General features: G+C 35.5%; 1 protein-coding gene across 2 annotated transcripts in view; it reads left to right on the top strand.

Annotated features, from left to right (window-relative positions):
- Positions 1-21,960, top strand: part of PCDH15 (protocadherin related 15) — an 869,139-nt gene that overhangs the window by 484,647 nt on the left and 362,532 nt on the right. For both annotated transcript variants that reach the window (XM_077874888.1, XM_077874887.1), the window contains exon 10: positions 439-547. In XM_077874888.1, coding sequence (XP_077731014.1) covers positions 439-547 — 109 coding nt within the window. The remainder of the gene's footprint in view (positions 1-438; positions 548-21,960) is intronic.

The following is a 21,960-nucleotide window of genomic DNA, read 5'->3' as shown; positions in this document are numbered from 1 at the left end:
TTAATTTATGCAAAGCTTTAAAACATGACTTAGGAAGAAAAAGAATGTAAATATTCTTACAAATCTTGTCCAAAGACAAAGATAAAAAAAATGATACGTGATAGCTTCATATTTCTTCTGATTTGTTTATCTAGGGAAGATTCAAACTTTATTGATAACTTTCTTCCTTACTTTCTTATTAGGAGAAATTCCTGATAGAAAGTTCTAAATATGTACTTACTATGTCTTTTCATTTTGACCTAGAGGACACACTGCTTCCTCTTCAGATTCAAAATTAACTAGTCTTATATGCTAAATTATAAATTTTGAAACCTGAGTTTAAGAACTAACTCAGATATTATCTAGCTGTCCAAACTATAATATCTAATATCCGAGTGTCAATTCTACATGAGGCATTAATAATGAAGCTGAACTAAACTCTCTGAATTTTTTTTCCAGGAAGAACTGAATCCCATCATTGTTACCCCGCCCATCCAAGCTGTTGACCAGGATCGCAATATTCAACCGCCATCAGATAGACCAGGAATCCTCTACTCTATCCTTGTTGGTTTGTATCTACTAGCATTCTACGCTCTCCATTCTAGAATCATTCTAGAATCATTCTATTTTTTTTAAGGATTTTATTTATTTATTCATGAGAGACACAGAGAGACAGAGAGGCCGAGACACAGGTAGAGGGAGAAGCAGGCTCCACGCAGGGAGCCCGATGTGGGACTCCATCCTGGGACTCCAGGATCACACCCTGGGACAAAGGCAGGCCCTAAACCAGTGAGCCACCCGGGCTGCCCTCTAGAATCATTCTAGAATCATTGAAAAACTTGTCTCAGATCAAAGGAAACACCTTTAATAACAAAGTTGATCTTATTGGAAACTATTTTTATGTAAAAATAAATTCAAAAATAACATCCCCTTAGAATTAGTTTAGTGAAACGTGTAGAAGAAAACATGGGAAGTATTTTTATTGAGAAAGTGAAACAACTTCAAAAAATGAATATTAATCTATATAATGGTAGTTTTCTCTTTAACCTCATTAAGGATTCTCTAAGAAAAATTAAAAAAAAAAAAACATCAATTGAACGGTTTGCTCTACTAGTATTTTACCATTGGTTGAATACAATTATATAATTCTGAAAATATTTGACTGAACTAATTAAAGGTTTTTGGAACCATATGGGAGAAGGATCATGATTACCCAAGGGCATGCAATCCATTATACTGTTGGCTAATTTTTCCTTGAAAAGTTTCACAGGAGCTCTTCTAGTTTATCCTTGTGCATATACTGACAATTGTGCCAAAGAAAAAAATGATGAGGGTTTGTTTATGCTACTCTTCGCACATTGCTTTTGTTAAAATATGAAAGTTGCTGCTTTGCATGGTTTATAGTCTCTAGAGAGACAGATGCATGTGAGACAGATCATACATCTCTTAATGAAGAAGGGCTTGCTTTTGAAGTGTGCTTCAGAATGACTGACTATTCAGTGGAATTCAGCGTTACTCTCAACCTCTTTTTATCCCTGAGCCTTCAGCCTATGTGTATGCACATATACATAACAATACAACAGCCTACAGGCCTTAGCCAGATTTCCAAATATGATGCTATATCCTATTTAGAAATGCAATCTGTAAAGAAAGTTCAAGTGATTCTGTTTCAAGCTTTTGGTCTCTAGAACTATACTCATATCATAAGCCAGTTGCAGATATTAGACTATTACATTTTTAAAAAGCCCTTATCAACATAAGCAATAGTCTTTTAAGTCTGTAAGGTCCTTGGTATAGATAAAAAGAATTAATCATTGTTTATTTCATTAACTGAAGAGTTGACAGTTTGTCAGTCACTGTGGTAGGTACCATAGATGCAAAGATGAGAGATGAATGCTCTAGGTTAGAGAGGGGTCGAGTCTATGGTTAGAAATATGTCAAAAGATAAATTAAAACAAGTAGTTTTAAGCACCAGAAATAAGGTACATGGGATCTTGGAAGGAAAGTTCTAGGTATTTCTGAGAAAATTGCTTACAGTTATTTCAGCAGAAAGATCAAAGCTTCTATGTAGAAAACTAGAGAGAAATTACCTAGAAGGATGACATAGCATGTGCAAAGTCTAAAGGATGAAATCTAAAGATAATCGTAGAGAAGCATGCTACCTAAAGTGGGCTGAAGTCCATTGGTATTCATGAGTTTCTTTCACTTTCAAAAATTACATTTATTCTTTCATTCAATAAATAGGCAACTACTCTGTGGAGGAAGATAGATTCTTCACTTTGTGGAGCTGGTGCTCTGGCAGCAGAAACAGGCAACAAACAATAAATATAAAATGTATTTTTATACATGATAGAGAGTGGCCAACACTGTGGGAAACATAGAGCTGAATAAGTGGGTGTAGAAGTACAGAAGGGGTGTTGCAGTATGAATTGTAGTATTAAATAGGATGATCAGGGCATCCTTCATTGACAAAGTGAGGTTTGAATAAAGTCTCACAGAAGTTGATGGAGTTAGCCATGTTTATATCTGGGGGAATAGTTTCTAGGCAGAGATAAAAGCTGGGGTTTGCCTGTTGGTTTCAGAAGCATCAAGGATATCAGTAACACTGGAGAGAAAAGTAGAAAGAGGATGTGAGAGTGACTGGGTGGAGCAGTTGGTTAAGCATCCAACTCTTGATTTCATCTCAGGTCATGGTCTCAGCATTTTGAGATAGAGTCCCAAGTCTAACTCCATGCTCAGCACAGAGCCTGCTTAAGATTCTCTTTCCCTCACTCTTACCGCATCTGCACTCTTTCATTCTTTCTCTCTCTGTCTTAAAAAGTAAATAGGGGGATCCCTAGGTGGCGCAGCGGTTTGGCGCCTGCCTTCGGCCTAGGGCGCGATCCTGGAGACCCGGGATCGAATCCCACATCGGGCTCCCAGTGCATGGAGCCTGCTTCTCCCTCTGCCTGTGTCTCTGCCTCTCTCTCTCTCTCTCTCTCTCTCTGTGACTATCATAAAAAAAAAAAAAAAAAAAAAAAAAAAGTAAATAGATCTTTTAAGAAAAGACAGAGGGTGCGAAAAATAAGAGGAGGCCAGAAAATACAGAATCTTGTATACTATCAATCTACTTTACCATGTATTCTAAGTGAAGTGAGAAGCCAATATAGTAATGAGAGCAGAATAATGAATTGATGTTCTGTATCATTAGCCACCTGTAAAATGATGGATAATCCTAAATAATAGATGTAAGCACTGGCACTAATTTCGCTTTCACAGCTAAGTTAAATAAAATTATATAATTTCATACTACTTACATTTTTTGAAAGCAGGGTGTTATATGGGTATTATGAACTATGTTCAAATCCTCACTTTAAAACTTACTAATCATAATTGTATGATTATGCTAAGGTGAATTACTAATCTCTGTGCCTCAGATTGCTCCTCTTTGAAATGGAATTGATAAAAACCAGACCCTCTATAAAATAATTTTGAGGATTTATTTATTTTTATTAAATATTTCATTTATTTATTCCCAAGAGACAGAGAGAGAGAGAGAGAGAGAGAGAGAGAGGCAGAGACACAGGCAGAGGGAGAAGCAGGCTCCATTTGGGAGCCTAATATGGGACTCGATCCGGGGTCTCCAGGATCACACCCTGGGCTAAAGGCGACACTAAACTGCTGAGCCACCTGGGCTGCCCGAGGATTTAATTTAATACAGGTAAATATCTAATAGTGCTTGGAAAAAAGTTAGTGCTCAATAAATGTTAGTTGATGTTGTTTGTTATTGCCATTAGGAAGAAAAATTATGTCCCCTAAGTTAAATAAAACTGGTAAGAATAGAAGCACACAAAAACCAAAACCAAACATACAAAACAAGATTTCCACAGCTCTGATTATACTTACTTTTCCAGAACTCTTAATTTTCCTTAAGTCCACCCAAATAATTCTGAATGTGTGTGTTCCTCAGAGCTAGTTTACCCAGTGACCATGTGGAGAGTTCTCCTCCTGCTCTCACACATTGTTGGTGGTCTGCTTACGAAATGTGAGGTTATCGATCCTATGTGTGTAAACAGACCATCTAAGGACTATTAACAATCCTTTCACTCATCCTACCGTAAGTATCATCAATGATGGAATTACTGCTTCTACTATTGATCACCTCCAGCAACTCAACCCTATGTCACCTCGATCCATTATTTCCTCTGATGTATCTACTGGTTTTCTCCAAGAAAAATTATACCACTGTATCTGTGGGGAATGGGAGTGGCAGGGATAATCTGAGTGAAAGATATTCAAACTATAAGCAAAATCAATAATTCATAATTGAAAAAAATCCTCAAAATTGACTCCTGCTTTAAAATGGAAATTTTTTATCCCAAAGTGGGAAGTAGATTTTTTTTGGGGGGCGGGGGAGAGGAAATAGTAAAACTCTGATACTCAGTCCATACTATGCCCCTTTCATGTTTTACTATTAGGAAAATGAAACTTAGGTTTAAAATGGAGCATGTACTAAAGGGCAAAAAGGTGACTATAAAATCTAACTGGTTTGTGCAAAAATAAAAAACTCTGGTAAACTAAAATTTTCCATTAAACCAACATAAATTTTGATGAACTGAATTATTTTTATTTTGATACTTACGATTTCACAAACACTAAGTTACATATTTAAGGAATCACTTTAAGTTTATTATATTCAGTATAATAAAGTCATAGTATATTTAAGATAAAAAAAAAGATTAAAGTTTTAATAATTTAAGGACATATCCCAGGTGAAGTCATTGAAAATAGTCAAGTAAAGATTTCTGAAAATTTGCCCTTCCATAAAAACAATGGAAAACTGTTTTTTTAAATCATGCTTTTTGATTATTAATTCCTGAATTAACCAGGGCTTACAACACCCCAGGGAATATCTATTCAAGAAAAACAACTGACTCTTTGTAATAACGTTTGTTTTTTAGCTTAGTTGAATTTTTTAATTGTCTAAGTCCCATTGCCTGCTCTTTAGTTCAGCCATAGCACTAAAAAATAACAACCTGCATTCTCAAACCAACTTGGCAGTCATTGGAAGAAGCAGAACAAAACTGGAGGTCTTTGAAAGCCTCATTTCCAAAGAATCATCACATGACCTTGCTGGTGGTTCTCTGGAAGAACCCACATAAAAAGCTGACTCAGATTTCACCCAGCACAAAAAGCCTTGTTTGGTGGTGGGAGGGGAAATGGAGGAAAGTTTGTCAAAAACAATTACAGGCAAGTGTTTTTACTTTGTTGCTGCCTGAAGTATAGATGACAATTGGGGCAAGCAATCGACTAAACAGTAAACTTGAAAAGAAAGCTAAGAATGATATCCAGAGGGTCTGTATAAAGCTTTGATATATTTCTAGGAATCTTATCAAGACAACAGTAAGAATAATGCTATGTGTATTCTCTGAAAAAACACCTGAGCATGCCTTAGGTTTTCATCTCTGGCTTACCTTGAGTTTCTGGAAAAGCAGAATGCAAAGCCTAAGATGGAATTTAAACAGTAGGATTGAGGACTAAAATGTGATCCAATATGCACAAAGTGCTCCTCAACAAAGACTAAAAGATTTATTGCTTCCAAAAATGTAAAAAGTCTCTGTCCACTTATTTACTAACCACTAAACTAAGTTCATGTTTCAGTGGCTCCACACAGAAAAAATATAGAATTTAGACTATTAGTTCAGATATCATTAGCTGAGAAAACAAATGAGCACGACTAAAACAAGAAGCATCTTCAATAGACCACGGGAAAGGATGAAATCTGATTTTCAATGTTGTTACATAATACTGTTTGAAATGCCAGTTTTTAACAAATATTATGAGACTATAAATAAATAGGGAAAGATGATTGATACACAGGGAAATAAATCAATATCTGAGGAAGCCCAGATATTGCACTTATAAAGACTTTCAATTAGGGAAACAAAACAAAACAAAACAAATAAACAAACAAACAAACAAAAACCAAAGACATTCAATTGGCTATTTAAAATATGTTTAAAGAAAACCATGTGCGAAGAATTACATTAAAATACAGGAATGATATTTTACAAAATAGAGAATATTAACAAAGAAACAGAAATTATAAAAAAGAACCAATTAGAAATTTTGGAATTGAAAAATATAACAACTGAAACAATAAAAAATATTAGCACTATTTAATAGAAGATTCAAGGAGGAAGAAGAGGAATGACCAATTTGAAGAGTGATTAATTGAGATGATCAAATCTGAAAAGCAGAAAGAAAAAGAAAGTGTGAAAAAAAGTGAAGAGAGCCTCAGATACATATAGGATACTATTTCTATCCCAAAATATGCATAAGAGAAGTCCCAGGAGAGAAGAAAGAGCCAAAATAATAAATTAATAAATAATGGTTAAAAATATCCTAAATTTCAGGAAACCAATCTACACATCTAAGAAGCTCAGTGAATCTTCACAAAGTATAGACTCAGAGAAATCCAGACACATCTCAATCAAATTATCAAATGGCAAAGACAAATAAAGGATTTGAAAGTAACAAAAAGACAGCTTCTCATGGATATTAATTCTCAATACGACTATAACGTGGTGTATTGTCTGAAACCATGGATAACAGAAAACATGGGGTAACATGTTCAATGTATTGAAAGAAAAAATAGCCCATCAACAATTCTAAATATGCAAACTCTATCTTTCAAAAAATGGATGAGAAATAAGACATTCCCAGAAAAAGAATATGAGAGAGTTTGTCAGTAACAGTCCTTCTCTATACGAAATACTGTAGAGAAAACTAAGGCTGAAGTTAAAATATAAGAGGGAGTAGTTCGATTCTATGTGAAGAAATCCAGACTAGTGGTAAAAACAACTACATAAGTAAGTATAAAAGACACCACAGGTGTAGCTTTCTTCTAGTAACTTCCTTTTCTATCTGATATAAAGAAAATAATATGAAGCAATATTTGCATATCAACATTGGTGGATATGAGATGTATAAATATGGATTTGCAATAACTATAAAGAAATTAAATATTTATATTACTTAACCAATTTAAAGATTTATGTGAAAAGACACAAGGGAATTTAAACATTATATGTTACAAATATTTATTTATCACAAAGAAATCAATTATAGACTAATAGAGGAGCAGAAAAGTCAGGAAATATAGAAGACAAATAACAAGATTGCAAATGTAAATCCTACCTTTTTAGTAATCACAACTGATATAAGTCAACCAACCATTCTGATTAAAAGGCAGAGATTAGCAGAATGGATAAAAAAGAAAGGAAAACATGATCTAGCTACACACTGTCTGCAAGAGACAAACTTTAGATATGGATATATAAATAGTTGGAATATAAAAGAATGTGAAAAGGCAGCCCATAAGAATGGTAACTAAAAGTAATACTACTAATATGAGTATAATCTACAGAAATAGAATATACAATTATATTTTTACATGAGACAAAAAAGGACATCTTAGAACAATAAGTCAATCCATTAAGAAGGTACAATAGTTATATATATGCATCTAATAATAGAGCCCAAAAGTAGATGAAGAAAAACTGACAAAGCTGAGGGTGGAAATAGATCATTCAAGCCTGATAGTTGGAGACCCTAATACCCTACTGTCAGTAATGGATTAAACAGCTAGATAGAGGGAGAGCAGGGACAAAATTGAACAGCACTGCAAGCCAAGCAGACCTTAGAGATATTCATACAATACTCAAAACACAGAATCGACCTTTCTTCTAAAATACACCTGGAATATTCTTCAATATAGACCACATATTAGGCCACAAAATAGGTGTCATCAAATTGAAAATGATTGGAATTATACAAACTATATTCTTTGACCACAATGGAACGGAATCAGAACTCACTAACAAAGAAACTTTGCAAACTCACATATATGTGAAAATTAAGCGACACATTGCTGAATAGCCAATGGTTCAAAGGAAAAGTGCCAAAGAAAGTCAGAAAAAAATTTAAGAGAGATAAGTAAAAATGAAAACACATCACATCCAAGCTTATGGGACAAAGATGAAGAGATACTTACAGGGAGATTTATAGTTCAATATACCAATTTTAAAAAAGGAAAATCTAATCAACAATGCAGTCTCTCACACCAAGACTGTGGACGTGAGCAAGACAAAACTATAATAATAAAAATAATAAATAAATAAATAAATAAATAAATAAATAAATAAATAAATAAAAACTTCTCAAAGAAAAACCCAAGACCAGATGCCCTGAGCAACGAAAAAGATTTAACACCTCTCATTCTGAAACTCCTGCAAAAAATAAAAGAACAGGGAATACTATCTAACTCATTCCGTGAGGCCAGAATCACCCTGATAACAAAGCTAGCCAAGGACATCACGAGAATGGAAAGTTATACAATGATATTCCTTATGAACATAGGTATAGAATTTCTCATTTGAATACCAGCAAATCGAATCCAGTGGCTTTATAAACAGGACTATGCACTGTGACCAAATAGAATTTGCCCCAGGAATGCAAGGTTGGTTTGATTTACAAATAAGTCAGTGCAGTACTCGATGCTAATAGACAAAAAGGGATTAGAAAACCCATGATTTCTTCAAAAGATGCAGAAACAAAATCTGACAAAGTCAAACCCTTGATTAACTATAAATTTACCTAATGACATGTCTTTGAAACACATATAAAACAAACACTATGAGAGACAGAGAGATTTAGGGGAATCCGAGTGGCTCAATGCATTAAGCATCTGTTTTCAGCTCAGGTCCTTATTTCAGGGTCCTGATACTGAGCCCCACATCAGGCTCCCTCCTCAATTGAGGAGTCTGATTCTGCCTCTACCCCTTCCCCTGCTCATGCTCTTTCTCTTTCTATCAAATAAATAAATAAAATCTTAAAAAAAAAAAGAAATACAGGGATATTTTTATTTAACCATTATCATAGTGAAAGATTTTAAAGTGACCTTCTTGGAACTTAGATGAGGTTGATAAAAAGTAAATAACCATATAGTGATTTAGTGACTAAGAGGATTATAAAATAGAGAAAAAGAAAAAAGAAATACACATTCTTTTCAAATTACTTTGAAAAACCCAAGAAACAATTACTTAAAAATTGTGTTTATTTTTTTTATTTTTTATTTTTTTTAAATTGTGTTTAAATCCCAAAGAAAATCTTTCTTTTTTTAAGATTTTATTTATTTATTTATGAGAGACAGAGAGGCAGAGACACAGGCAAAGGGAGAAGGAGGCTCCCTGTCAGGAGCCCGATGTGGGACTTGATCCTGGGATCCCGGGGTCAGGCCCTGAGCTGAAGGCAGACACTCAACCACTGAGCCATCCAGGCGTCCCAAATCCAAAGAAAATCTTGATAAGTTTCAAAAACTAGAGCTCATTCTGTTTAAATTTGAAAACCATAGAACCACAGGATCAAAACTTAAGGGAAGCAATAAAATTTTCAACCAAGTGAAAGGAAGATTTTTTTCTTTTTTTAATAAGTAAAAATACAGGGGAGGCGATATTAGCCAGATGGAGGGCTAGGGCAACAGTTGCATTGCACACAAATTTAACAAAACAATAAATAACGGCAGACTGATGGAAATAGCTCTGGGAAAGTTCTGGAGGACAACAATGAAACAGCAGAAATTCTGCAGGGCCTACAGACTGAGAATGGTTATGTAAGAAAGCACAGGGAGTACTTTACCTGCTTTAGGGGCAGTTTGGTGGCACAGCAGTGCCCTTGGAGGGACTCCACCTCATAGGACCAGGAGAGCGGGGGAATCCCAGCAAACCTCATCACCCTGGGCATTTGCAGCCTTTGCGAGGGAGGACCCTACCGTCCTCCCCAGTGCTGAACCTGCAAACAGGGCTACCCAGAACCCTGCTGTTGGGTCTCCTCTCTGGAGCTTCATCTGCAGCTGGAGCTGTCACCACAGTGAGACCTGCCCCAGGGTGCAGTCACTGCTGTGCCCAGCTCTCGGGGTCCTAAGTCACAGTCTGTCTGCTGCTCTGAGGATGATTCATCACTGGGCTGCACTGCAGGTCATACATTAACAAAATGGTGATAGGGCACCTGGGTGGCTCAGTGGGTGAACCATCGGCCTTTGGCTCAGGTCATCATCTCAGGATCCCTAGGTTGGAGCCTTGCATCAGGCTTCCTGCTCAGCGGAGAGTCTGCTTCTCCTTCTCCCTCTGTACCTCCCCCTATTTGTGTTATATATATATATATCTTTCTCCTGTCTCACTCTATTTCAAATAAATAAAACTTTTTTAAAAAATTTAAAAATGATGATTACCCATCAATAATTACTCCAGATGTAAGTAAGTGGTTTAAAGTCTCCAATTAAAAGACAGGATGAGCACTGGGTCTTACACTATATGTTGCAAATTAAACTCCAATAAAAAAATATACAAAAAAATATACAAAAATAAATAAATAAATAGATAAATTTATTTTTGTAAAGACCTAGAGTGTCTCAGTGGATTAAAAAACAAAAAACAAAAACAAAAACAAAAACAAAAAAACCCACCAACTATAAGCTGCCAATGAGAGACTCATTTAAGCCTAAGGACACTAGAGAGCTGAAAGCGAAGGGATGGGAAGGTATTTCTGGCAATTATAAACTGAGCAGGAGTGGCAATACTTACATCAGATGAAATAAACTTTAAGTCAGGAGCTCAAACAAGAGACAAAGGGATATTTCTATGACAATTTCTGCACCATCATTAACAAAGATAACAGAATGTGTATTTACTTCCAATAATATAAGGTCTACTAACTTTTAGTTTATAATAGGAACTTGGAATATTACTATTTTGTAATGGTGAGTACTCTTATCCGAGTGCCTCCTGTATGAGAAAGTAATATGTGTTAAATATAACATACAGGGGCGCCTGGGTGGCTCAGTTGGTTAAGGGTCCGACTTGGTTTCAGCTCAGCTCATGATCTCATGGTCATGAGGTCAAGCCCTGCATCAGGCTCAGCACTCTGGGGGAGTCTGATCCTCCTCTTCCTTCCCTTCTAGCTCTCCCCCTACTCGCAGACTCTCCCTCTCTCTCATTCTCTCTCTCTCTATATATATAAAATAAATAAATATCAAAAAAAGAAATATAGCATATAGATAAGATATATGTTACATACCAACATGTAAAGATTAAAATATAATTAATAGCTACCTCTCTCATTAATATCCAAAGTAAGTATGGTACTTATGCTAATATTATGAATATTCTAGCAATTAAGAGTTGGTGTCACACACGGTTTAAGAATGGAGACACCAATCCAGAAAACTTAGGTTCAAACATTTTTTTACAAGCACGCCTTAACTCTGATAAGCCTTATTAAATATTAGTATTTTTATGCTCAAGTGTACAGGATACTCATGTTGGAAAAGCAATCAGGAACATTTAGGTTTGACTATGTATTTTAAGTTGAAAAGTGAATGAAAACATGTCCTGGGCCCCAAATTCCCTCTTTTGTCTAAAGCAGATTTTACAAATACTGGAGGGAGAGTCCAGAATTTTTATTTATTTGCTTTTACTTTTCTTGTATATTTTTGCTTTCCCAGTGCCATACACCTTATAACTGCATCCTTGTTTACACACTGGCCTTTCAAACATTAAGTAATCTCACACACAGTCTCTTAGTTTTCTTCCCTCAGGCCTTCCTATGTTCCAGGAGGTTGATTCTAATTTTGAATAACCTCCAACTAATTCAGAAATTTTCTTCTTTTCCTGTTTGGATTTGTTGGGTGATTCTTCTCTATCATCAGGAACTTATTACCACCTAATAAACTGGAGTATTGTGAAGCGTTATTGTTATTCCGGAAGCATGTGAGAAGTTTGATTTTTATGGAACACATTATTGGGAGATGTTTCTCCTACTCTCTGAGTCATACTATTGAGTATCAGTATCGTTCATAGTTTTATGGCTCCCCCTGGAAATTGTTCCAGAAAACTATTCATTTCAAGTGCATTGAACTTCTTGTCCTGTCCCCCATAGAGATCACACAGGGGAGAATAATAACCTACAGATACTGGAACTCACGAAAATAGATCTGCTAAAAATGAGAGCATGGATTGAATCCAAAGATAAGTCATGTTACCTATAGTAGTGGGGTGGGGAGGCACATATTAGTAAAGGTACAAGCATAAGTACTTCTATAAAGAACCTCCAACACATAGTAGCTTAAATCAAATAGAAGTGTGTCTCTTTCTCAAGTAGCCGCCCAAAAGATTAGGATCTGGGGTTTATGGGAAGGCTTTACCTTTCTCAATACTTGGTTTACTCTGTTACTCTACATTAACCTATTACAGCCAGTGGGAAAAATGATAAAGTTCAGGCCAAGAACTTTGTGGAAATGAGCCAAAATTTATGAAAACAATATAAACTGAGTAAGCATAAGGGAGGTTGTAGAGACAGTAGGTTGTGCTTTTGTTGTCTGTTTTTTTTTTTTTTTTTTTTTTTTTTTAATTCATGAGAGACAGAGAGAGAGAAGTCAAGACACAGGCAGAGGGAGAAGCAGGCTCCATGCAGGGAGCCCGATGTGGGACTCCATCCTGGGTCTCCAGGATCAGGCCCTGGGCTGAAGTCAGCGCTAAACCACTGAACCCCCCGAGCAGCCTGGTTGTCTGTTCTTGTACAATAAACCACTCAAAAGTCTAGTGACCTGAAATGGCAGCAAGTTGGCATTTTTCATATTTCTGTGCATTGATTGGGGTCAACAGGTCAGGTCTTCTGCTTCACACAGTGTAGTTGAGGCTACTCTATGATGTGCATTCAGCTGGGAGCTAGACAGGCCTATGGACATACAGGGTGGTTACTCACTCCTCCCCTCCCCTGGGCCTCACCTTATTCTATAGCCTTCTTCACAGCATTGCTCATTGACCTCTAAGAAGCTAAAAGTGAAGGCTACTTAGTCCCAAAGCTGGAATGACATCATGTCCAGTACCAACATGGGTCACACATCAAGCAGGAGTCTAGCCCTCCTTCTAGAAGAGGGAAAGTAGATGCTGTTTCTTGGCAGGAAGCATGAAATCTGTAGCTATCTCTGATCTGTTGTGCTTATGTTAGCTTAAGTTAGTCACATGTTGGATTGAAAACATACTTTTTCATACCTTGTCCCCTGAGTTAAAAACAAGTTGAGTAAGCCTTCTGATATTTAATAAATATGCATGCATTATCATTAGTTAAAATTTCAATGCTCAACAATTGCACAGAGCACTAATTATCATGAATTATACTGGACGTAAGTCTGCAGTTCAGATCTTCTACAAATTGCTTAAAAATTGCCAGACTGACTTGCTCTGCTTGGATCTTCATGATGTAACCTAATAACAGGACTTAGTAAGTCTTTGTACTAGGATCATTGGGAGTGAGCATCCTGCCACTTTCCTGGTGTTCACTTTGGCATACACCACCAGTGTTATCTTTGATCTCAGGTTCACTTGAGGAATTCATTTGGGGAATATAAAAATTAGTGAAAGGGAATAAAGGGAAAGGAGAGAAATGAGTGAAAATATCAGTGAGGGTGACAAAACATGAGAGACACCTAACTCTGGGAAATGAACAAAGGGTAGTGGAAGGGGAAGTGGATGGGGGGTTGGGGTGACTGGATAATGGATAATGAGGGGGGCACTTGTCAGGATGAGCACTGGGTGTTATGCTATATGTTGGCAAATTGAACTCCAATAAAAAAAATAAATAAATAAAGTTACCTTTCATTAAAAAAAGGAAATATTTCTCAGCTGGTTACTCAGTTTTGAATTAGTTTGGTGAAAAATGAATGCTACAAAATACAGGTCACTTTAACTGGCCAGATAGGAATCAAAACCCCCTGCAGTGTGCACAAGGGGAAGTACCTCTGTCCTCCTGTCCACACTACATGGTCTCCATGCCTCCCTCAAGACTCCTTACCTGTGTCCCTACACACGTTTCAAGAGCAGCAAGTGTCACCTTGAATATTAAATATTATAGTTACTTTTAAATTATTTTTGGACAAAATGAAGGCAAAATTAAAGTTTTAATATGGGCATTGGTTATATAAGTCTATACAATTCTGCAAAACTGTCAAATTTATTTGTACACTTAATTGTACGTAATTTACACCAGTAAATAAAATCACACTTTGGGGATCACTAACAAAAACGATAGGTAAAATTTTGTCTACATGACTGGGAGATTGAAGTGATTTTTTAGTACATTTACCGTACTTGGTATAAATGGATGGAATGTCACAAGACTTAGGGGGCTATTGGAGGGGTACAAGCATGTGAGGACAAGGCTATAGATGGGGAAGCAGAGTAGGACACAGGAGAGACTGGCAGGAACACTGGCAAGGAGGAGTCACATGGGCACCACATGGGGAATCAGAAGAGAGGAATTTGAGGATTTGAATCTGCATGGTCAGAAAAACTGGTGGTACTATCACAAACATTTAGTTCTCGATTTTTATATTTGTTTTTATGTTTAAACAACAGGTATGGGCATTTTGTATACCATAACATGGTGTTTCTCAAACTTTAGAAATTTTCCAAGGTAGATATTTTTGACCTTGCTTTTCAGGGATTCTGATTCAGGAGATGGGGTGGGATCTTGGTCTTTCCCACATGAGTAGATCAAGAACTGTATTCTTAGAAGCACTTCCATGAAAATGCATCAGGAAAATAACCCAGGAAAATTTTTGTAGTATTTCCCTAAATTGAGAAATAGGCCACTAATAGAGTAAATTTGGTTTTCTTGAGAGACAAGTAGAAGAGAATTTGAGATTTCACTTTTTTTTTTTTTTTAGGCGGGGGTGGATTATAGAGTTTTTGGCAACATTTTGGAAAAGAAAATAGAATTTCTTGTTCATCAGAAAGAGCTTAAAAAGGAAATGATAAGGAGAATGGATTTAGACCTGAGGAGATTCAGCAGATGTGGAAGTGGGACAAAGAGAGCTTAATGTTTTCAGTTAGAAATATCAAAAAAACCACAAAGAAAGTGGGAGAATTAGAAGGCAAAAAAATGATAAATTTAAAGTGAACAGTTAAGAACAAAAAGAAATTAGAGGCAATATCTTATTATATAGATGTGAACCTAGGGATAAAATTTGATATAAAAAGACATGTGCTGGGGCACCTGGTTGGCCATCACTAAAGTGTCTGCCTTCAGCTCAGCTCATGAGCTCAGGGTCCTGGGATTGAGTCCCACACGGGACTCCCTGTTCAGTGAGGAGCCTGCTTCTCCCTTTTTTTTTTTTTTTAAACTTTTATTTATTTACTATAGTCACACAGAGAGAGAGAGGGAGGCAGAGGCACAGGCAGAGGGAGAAGCAGGCTCCATGCACTGGGAGCCCGACATGGGATTTGATCCCAGGTCTCCAGGATCACGCCCTGGGTCAAAGGCAGGCGCCAAACCGCTGCGCCACCCAGGGATCCCTGCTTCTCCCTTTCTCTGCCTGCAGATCTCCCTGCATCTGCTCTCTCTCTCTCGCTCTGTCAAATAAATAAATAAATAAATAAATAAATAAATAAATAAATAAATAGAAACAAACAAATAGAATCTTTCTGAAAAGTTCTTTTAAGACATTGATGAAAACACAGTTGAAATCGCTGACAAAATTTTAGTTATATAAACAGACTAAAAGGTGAATTGAATATCAAGGGGATGGACTTTTTAATACAGTTGGCCTCAAGATTAAAATTAAGACAAGAACTAAATGAAGAAAACTCAGAGATTTAGAAATGTTTGGAAAGAGGAAAATTTTTATTTATTTATTTATTTATTTATTTATTTATTTATTTATTATTTATTTTTATGAGAACAGATCAGTCTCCATTTTTATCTATGGTTATTATTATTTTTTTTTAATTTGGGTATGGTTAACATACAACATTACATTAGTTTCAAGAGTACAACATAGCGATTTGACAAGTTTATACCCTGTGCGGTGCTCACTGCAAGTATAACTCCCATCTGTCCTGTTACATTCCTATTACAGCATCAGTGACCATATTGCTCATGCTCTGATTTTTATTTCCATGACTTACGAATTCTGTAACTGGAAGCCCATATCTCCTACTCCTCTTCACCTATTTGTCCAACTTTACCCTGCCTCCACCCTAGCCCCCCAACTGCCCCCTCCCCAACCATCACCTTATTCTCTGTATTTACATTTCTGATTCTGCCTTGGGATTGTTTACCCATTTTTTTATTCCACTTATGAGTGGAAGCATATGGTATTTGCCTTTCTCCGTCTCACTCATTTCACTTTGCATAAATACCCTCTAGGTTCATCCATATTATTGCAAATGGCACAACCTCATCCTTTCTTGTGGCTGTGTAATATTCCATTGTGTCTTTCCCTGATGATGAGTGATGTTGGATATCATTTATCATGATAATATTGAAATGTTGACCACCATTTCATGAGTCTGGTGGCCACCTCCACCTATTTATCTTCTTTGAAGAGATATTTGTTCATGTCTTCTGCTTATTTTTTTTAATTGAATTTTTAGTTTTCTTGGTTTGGGGTATTATAAGTTCTTTAAATATTTTGGGTACTGACCCTTTATCAGATATGTTATTTGCAAATACCTTCTTCCATTCATCAGGATGCCATTAGTTTGGTTTGGTTGATTATTTCCTTTGCTGTGTAGATTTTTTTTTTAATTTGCTGTAGTCCCAACAGTTTATTTTTGCTTTTATTTCCCTGACCTTAGTAGACATTATCTAGAAAAATGTTGCAATGGCTAATGCCAGAGACACTATTGTGTTCTCTTCAGGATTTTTAAGATTTAGATCTCATGTGTAAGTCTTTAATCCATTTTGAGTTTATTTTTCTGTAACATGTTAGAAACTAGTCTAGTTTCATCCTTTTATGTGTAGCTGTCCAGTTTTCACAGCACCATTTATTGAAAAGACTGTCTCTTCCCTATTGCTTATTGTTGACTCCTTTGTTGACGATTGATTGACCATATAAATTATGGGTTTATTTCTGGGCTCTCTATTCTGTTCTGTTGATCTATTTTTCTATTCTTGTGCCAGGACCGTTCTGTTTTGATTATTATAGCTCTGTTGTAATTGCATATTTAATTGTGATACCTCCAGGTCTGTTCTTTCTTAGAATTGGTTTGGCTATTCAGAGTCTTCTGTGGTTTCCTACAAATTTTAGTATTATTTGTTCTAGTATTGTGAAAAATGTTTTTGATGTTTGATGTGGATTGCATTGAATTTGTAGATCACTTTGGGTGATATGAACATTTTTACAATATTAATTCTTCCAGTCCACAAGCATGGGATATCTTTCCATTTGTTTGTGTCATCTTCAAATTCTTTCATCAGTGTTTCACAGTTTTCAGGATACAGATCATTTACCTTTTTGGTTAAGTGTATTCCTAGATAATTTATTATTATTGATATGATGGTAAATTTTGTGGATTTTTAAAATTTTCTCTCCCTGTAACTTTATTGTTATTCTAAAGAAACACTACTGATTATTATTTTTATACCTGCTACTTTACTGAATTCATTCATTACTTCTAGTAGATTTTTGTTGAAGTCTTTAGGGTTTCCTATGCATAGTATTATACTAACTACAAATAGTGATAGTTTAACTTATTTACCAATACGGATGCTTATCTTTTTTTCTAACTATTGTGACAAAAACTTCCAGTACTATATTGAATAAAAGTGGTGAAAATGGACATCTTGTCTTGCTTTTGCTTTAGAGGGAGAGCTCTCAGTTTTTCACCATTGGGTGTGATGTTAGCTATGGGTTTTTCTTATATGGCCTTTATTTCATTCAGGTATGTTCCCTCTAACCCCATTTTCTTGATAATTTTTTATCATTAATGGATATTGAATATTGTTAATTGCTTTTTCTGAATCTATTGAAATTATCATATGATTTTTATCATTTATTTTGTTGATGTGTTGCATGATGTTTGATTTGCAAATATTGAACCATTTTTGCAATCCAGGAATAAATCCTATAGAGTTGTGATGAATGATCTTTTCAATGTATTCTTGCAATTTGATAATATCTTCTTTAGGACTTCTGTCTCTATGTTCATCAGAGATATTGGCTTGAAATTTTCTTTTTTTGTGGTGTCTTTGTCTGATTTTGGTATCAGAGTAATGCTGGCCCCATAGAATGTATTGGAAGCTTCCCTCCTGTACTATTTTTGGAATAGTTTAAGAAGAATGGGTATTAACTCTTGTATAAATGTCTCATAGAATTAAGTTGTGAATCCATCTGGTCTTGGATTTTTATTTTTGGGTAGTTATTTTCATTACTAATTCAATCTCATTACTTAATTAATCAGTCTGTCAGATTTTCTATTTCTTCCTGTTTCAGTTTTAGAAGATTGTATGTTTCTAGGCATTTATCCTGGGTGGTCCAGTTTGTTGCCATGTAATTTTCCATATTATTCTCTTATATCCATTGTATTTCTATTTTTATAAGATTTATTTATTTAGTTGTTTATTTATTTATTTTATGGGAGAAGGGTGGGGAGAGAGACAGAGAGAGAGAGAGAGAGAGAGAGAGAGAGAGTCTTAAGCAGACACTGAGCTTGAGCACAGAACCTGACACAGGGCTCAATCTTATGATCCTGGGATCACAACCTGATCCAAAACCAAGAGTTGGACACTAACCCAACTGAACCACCCAGGTGCCCCTAATCCTTTGTATTTCTGTGGTGTTAATTATTATTTCTATTCTGTCATTTCTGGTTGTACTTATTTGGGTCCTTTCTCTTTATTTCTCAATGAGTCTGGATAAAGGTTTGTCAATTTTGTTTATATTTTCAAAGAACAAGCTCCTAGTTTCATTCATTTTTTTTTCTTGCTTGCTTGTTTTTTTTTTTTTTTCTATTCATTTATTGTTGCTCTGAATTTTACTGTTTACGGTCTTCTACTCACCTTGAGCTTTGTTTGTTCTTGTCTAGTTCCTTTAAGTATACATTTAGATTGTTTATTTGAAGTTCTTCTTGTTTCTTCTGGTAGGCCTGTATTGACAAATAATTCCCTCCTACAACTGTGTTCACTGTGTCCCAGAGATTTTGGACTACTGAGTCCTCATTTTCATTTGCTTCCATGTATGTTTTTAAAATTTCTTCTCTGGCTGTTTCTTTGGCCCATTGGTAGTTTAGTATCATGTTGTTTAGTATCCACATATTTTTATTTTTCCCAATTATTTTCTTATGATTTATTTCTAGTTTCAAAAACTGTGGATGGGAAAGATGCATGGTATTATTTCAAGCTTCTTGAATTTATTCAGGCTTGTTTTATGGTGATCTAATGTGTGATCTATTCTGGGTATTGCTCTATGTGTGCTTAAAAAGACGTTTGTGGAGGGAATGTTCTGTTTATATCTGTGAGTCTGGTCCAATGTGTTATTCAAAGACACTGTTTTCTTGTTGATTTTTCCATCTGGATGATTTATCTGTCCATATAAGTGGGGTGTTAATGTTCCCTACTATTACTGTATTACCATCAATTTCTCTCTTCATGTCTGATAATCTCTGCCTTAATGTATTGAGTGCTGAGTGTTGAGTGTAGATATCCACAGTTGTATCTTCTTGTTGGATTGATCTCTTTATGACTAGGTAGTTTCCATCCTTGTCTCTCATTACAGTTTTTGTTTCGAAGTCTATTTTATCTGACATAAGTATTGCTACCCTGGCTTTGTTTGTTTGTATGTTTTCCCTTCCATTTGCCTGGTGAATGTTTTTCCATCTCTTCACTTTCAATATGTATGTGTCTATGTCAGAGGTGCAGTATATAGATGGGTCTTGTCTTGTTTTGTTTATCCATTCTATCACCCTGTGCCTTTTGATGGGAGCACTTATACCATTTACATTTAGACTAATTATTGATAAATATGTGTTTACTGATGCTTAAAAAATTTGTTCTCTGGGTTTTTTGTAGTTCTTATTTGTTCTTCTTCTTCTCTTCCTCTCTCTCTCTCTCTCTTTTGAAATCAGTTAATATCTATACTGATTCCTTGGCTTTCTTTTCTCTTTATTTTTATAGGTTTATGGTTTTCATAAGGTTCACATATAACATTGTGAGTAAATAGCCATCCAAATTAATTTGGTGGTTATTTAAGCTCAAATATATTCTGAAAAGGAAAATAAAACAGAAAGAGAAAAAATCTTTATTTTTCCCTTCTCTACTTTATCAAATCCCTTCTCCACAGTTTATGCATATGTTGTCTATTTTACATCTTTTTATTAATGCTTGTCTTGTGTCTAATTGTGGCTATTTTTTTTCCACTTAAATGAGTGGCCTTAACATTTTGTGTTAGGATGGTTTAGTGGCGACAAACTCCTTTATATGTTATTTGTCTGGGAACCTCTTTCTCTCCCCTTCAAATCCGAGTGATAAACTTGCTGGGTAAAGTATTCTTGTTTGTAGGGTTTTTTCTTTCAGCATTTCAAATATATCATGCCACTCTATGCATCGCAAATTTTCTGCTGAAAAATCAGCTGATAAACTTATGGTTAACTTCTGTGTTTCTCTCTCACTGTTTTTAAGATTCTCTCTTTTATCTTTTATCTTTGACACTTTAATTATTATGTGCTGTGGTGTGGATCTCTTTGAGTTTATCGTGTTTGGAACTCTCTGTGTTTCCTGGACTTGAATGTTTATTTCCCTTCCTAGCTTAGGGAAGTTTTCAATTATTATTCAAATAAAGTTTTTACACCTTTCTCTCTCTTCTTTTTCTGAGGCTTTTTTTTTTTTTTTTTTTTTTTTTTTTTTTTTTTTTTTTCTGAGGTTCTTATACTGTGAATGTTTGGTCACTCAATGTCCAAAAGATTTCTTAATCATCCTTATTTTTTAAAATTATTTTCTCAAAAAAAAAAATAAATAAATAAAATTATTTTCTCTTTTTGCTGTTTTGCTTGTGTGCTTTCCATTATCCTGTCTTTAAGATGGCTGATACTTTCTTCTGTGTCCTCTCATCTACTGTTGATTCCCTGTAGTGTGTTTTATTTTGTTTTATAGGTTATATTCTTTGACTCCTATTTATTCTTTTTAATATTGTCTATCTCTTTATTTTTTAAAATTTTTAAGATACAGATATAGATGCAGTGAAATGTCGGGACACCTGCAACCTGATGTTTATAGCAGCAATGTCCACAATAGCCAAACTGTGTAAGGAGCGTTGGTGTCCATCAAAAGATGAATGGATAAAGAAGCTGTGGTCTATGTATACAATGGAATATTACTCAGCCATTAGAAACGACAAATACCCACCATTTGCTTCGACGTGGATGGAACTGGAGGGTATTATGCTGAGTGAAATAAGTCAATCGGAGAAGGACAAACATTATATGGTCTCATTCATTTGGGGAATGTAAAAAATAGTGAAAGAGAATAAAGGGGAAAGGAGAGAAAATGAGTGGGAAATATCAGAGAGGGAGACAGAACATGAGAGACTCCTAACTCTGGGAAACGAACAAGGGGTGGTGGAAAGGGAGGTGGACAGGGGGTGGGGGCGACTGAGTGACAGGCACTGAGGGGGGCACTTGATGGAATGAGCACTGGGTGTTATTTTATATGTTGGCAAATTGAACTCCAATTAAAAAAATATATATATGTAAAATAAATTAAAATAAATAAATAAATAAACCTAAAAATAATTAAATTGAATTTGCCATCATATAGTATAACCCCCAGTGTCATCCCATCATGTACCTTCCTCATGCCTGTCACCCAGGTACCTCATCCCCCTACCCACCTCCCCTCCACAACTCTTTGTTCATTTCCTAGAGTTAGGATTCTCTCATGGTTTGTTTCCCTCTCTATTTTTTCCCGCTCAATTCCCCTCCTTTCCCTTAAAATCTCTTTCAGTATTTCTTATATTCCATGTATGAGTGAAATCATATTATTATTGTCTTTCTCTGATTGACTTATTTCACTTATTTTCCCAGTTCCCTCCACCTCAAAGAAAATGGTGGGTATTCATCTTTTCTGATGGCTAAATAATATTTCACTGTATATATAGACCACATCTTC

This window comes from Canis aureus, chromosome 27 (genome assembly GCF_053574225.1).
Source record: "Canis aureus isolate CA01 chromosome 27, VMU_Caureus_v.1.0, whole genome shotgun sequence".
NCBI lineage: Eukaryota > Metazoa > Chordata > Mammalia > Carnivora > Canidae > Canis > Canis aureus.
This window is presented reverse-complemented; position numbering and strand designations above follow the sequence as displayed.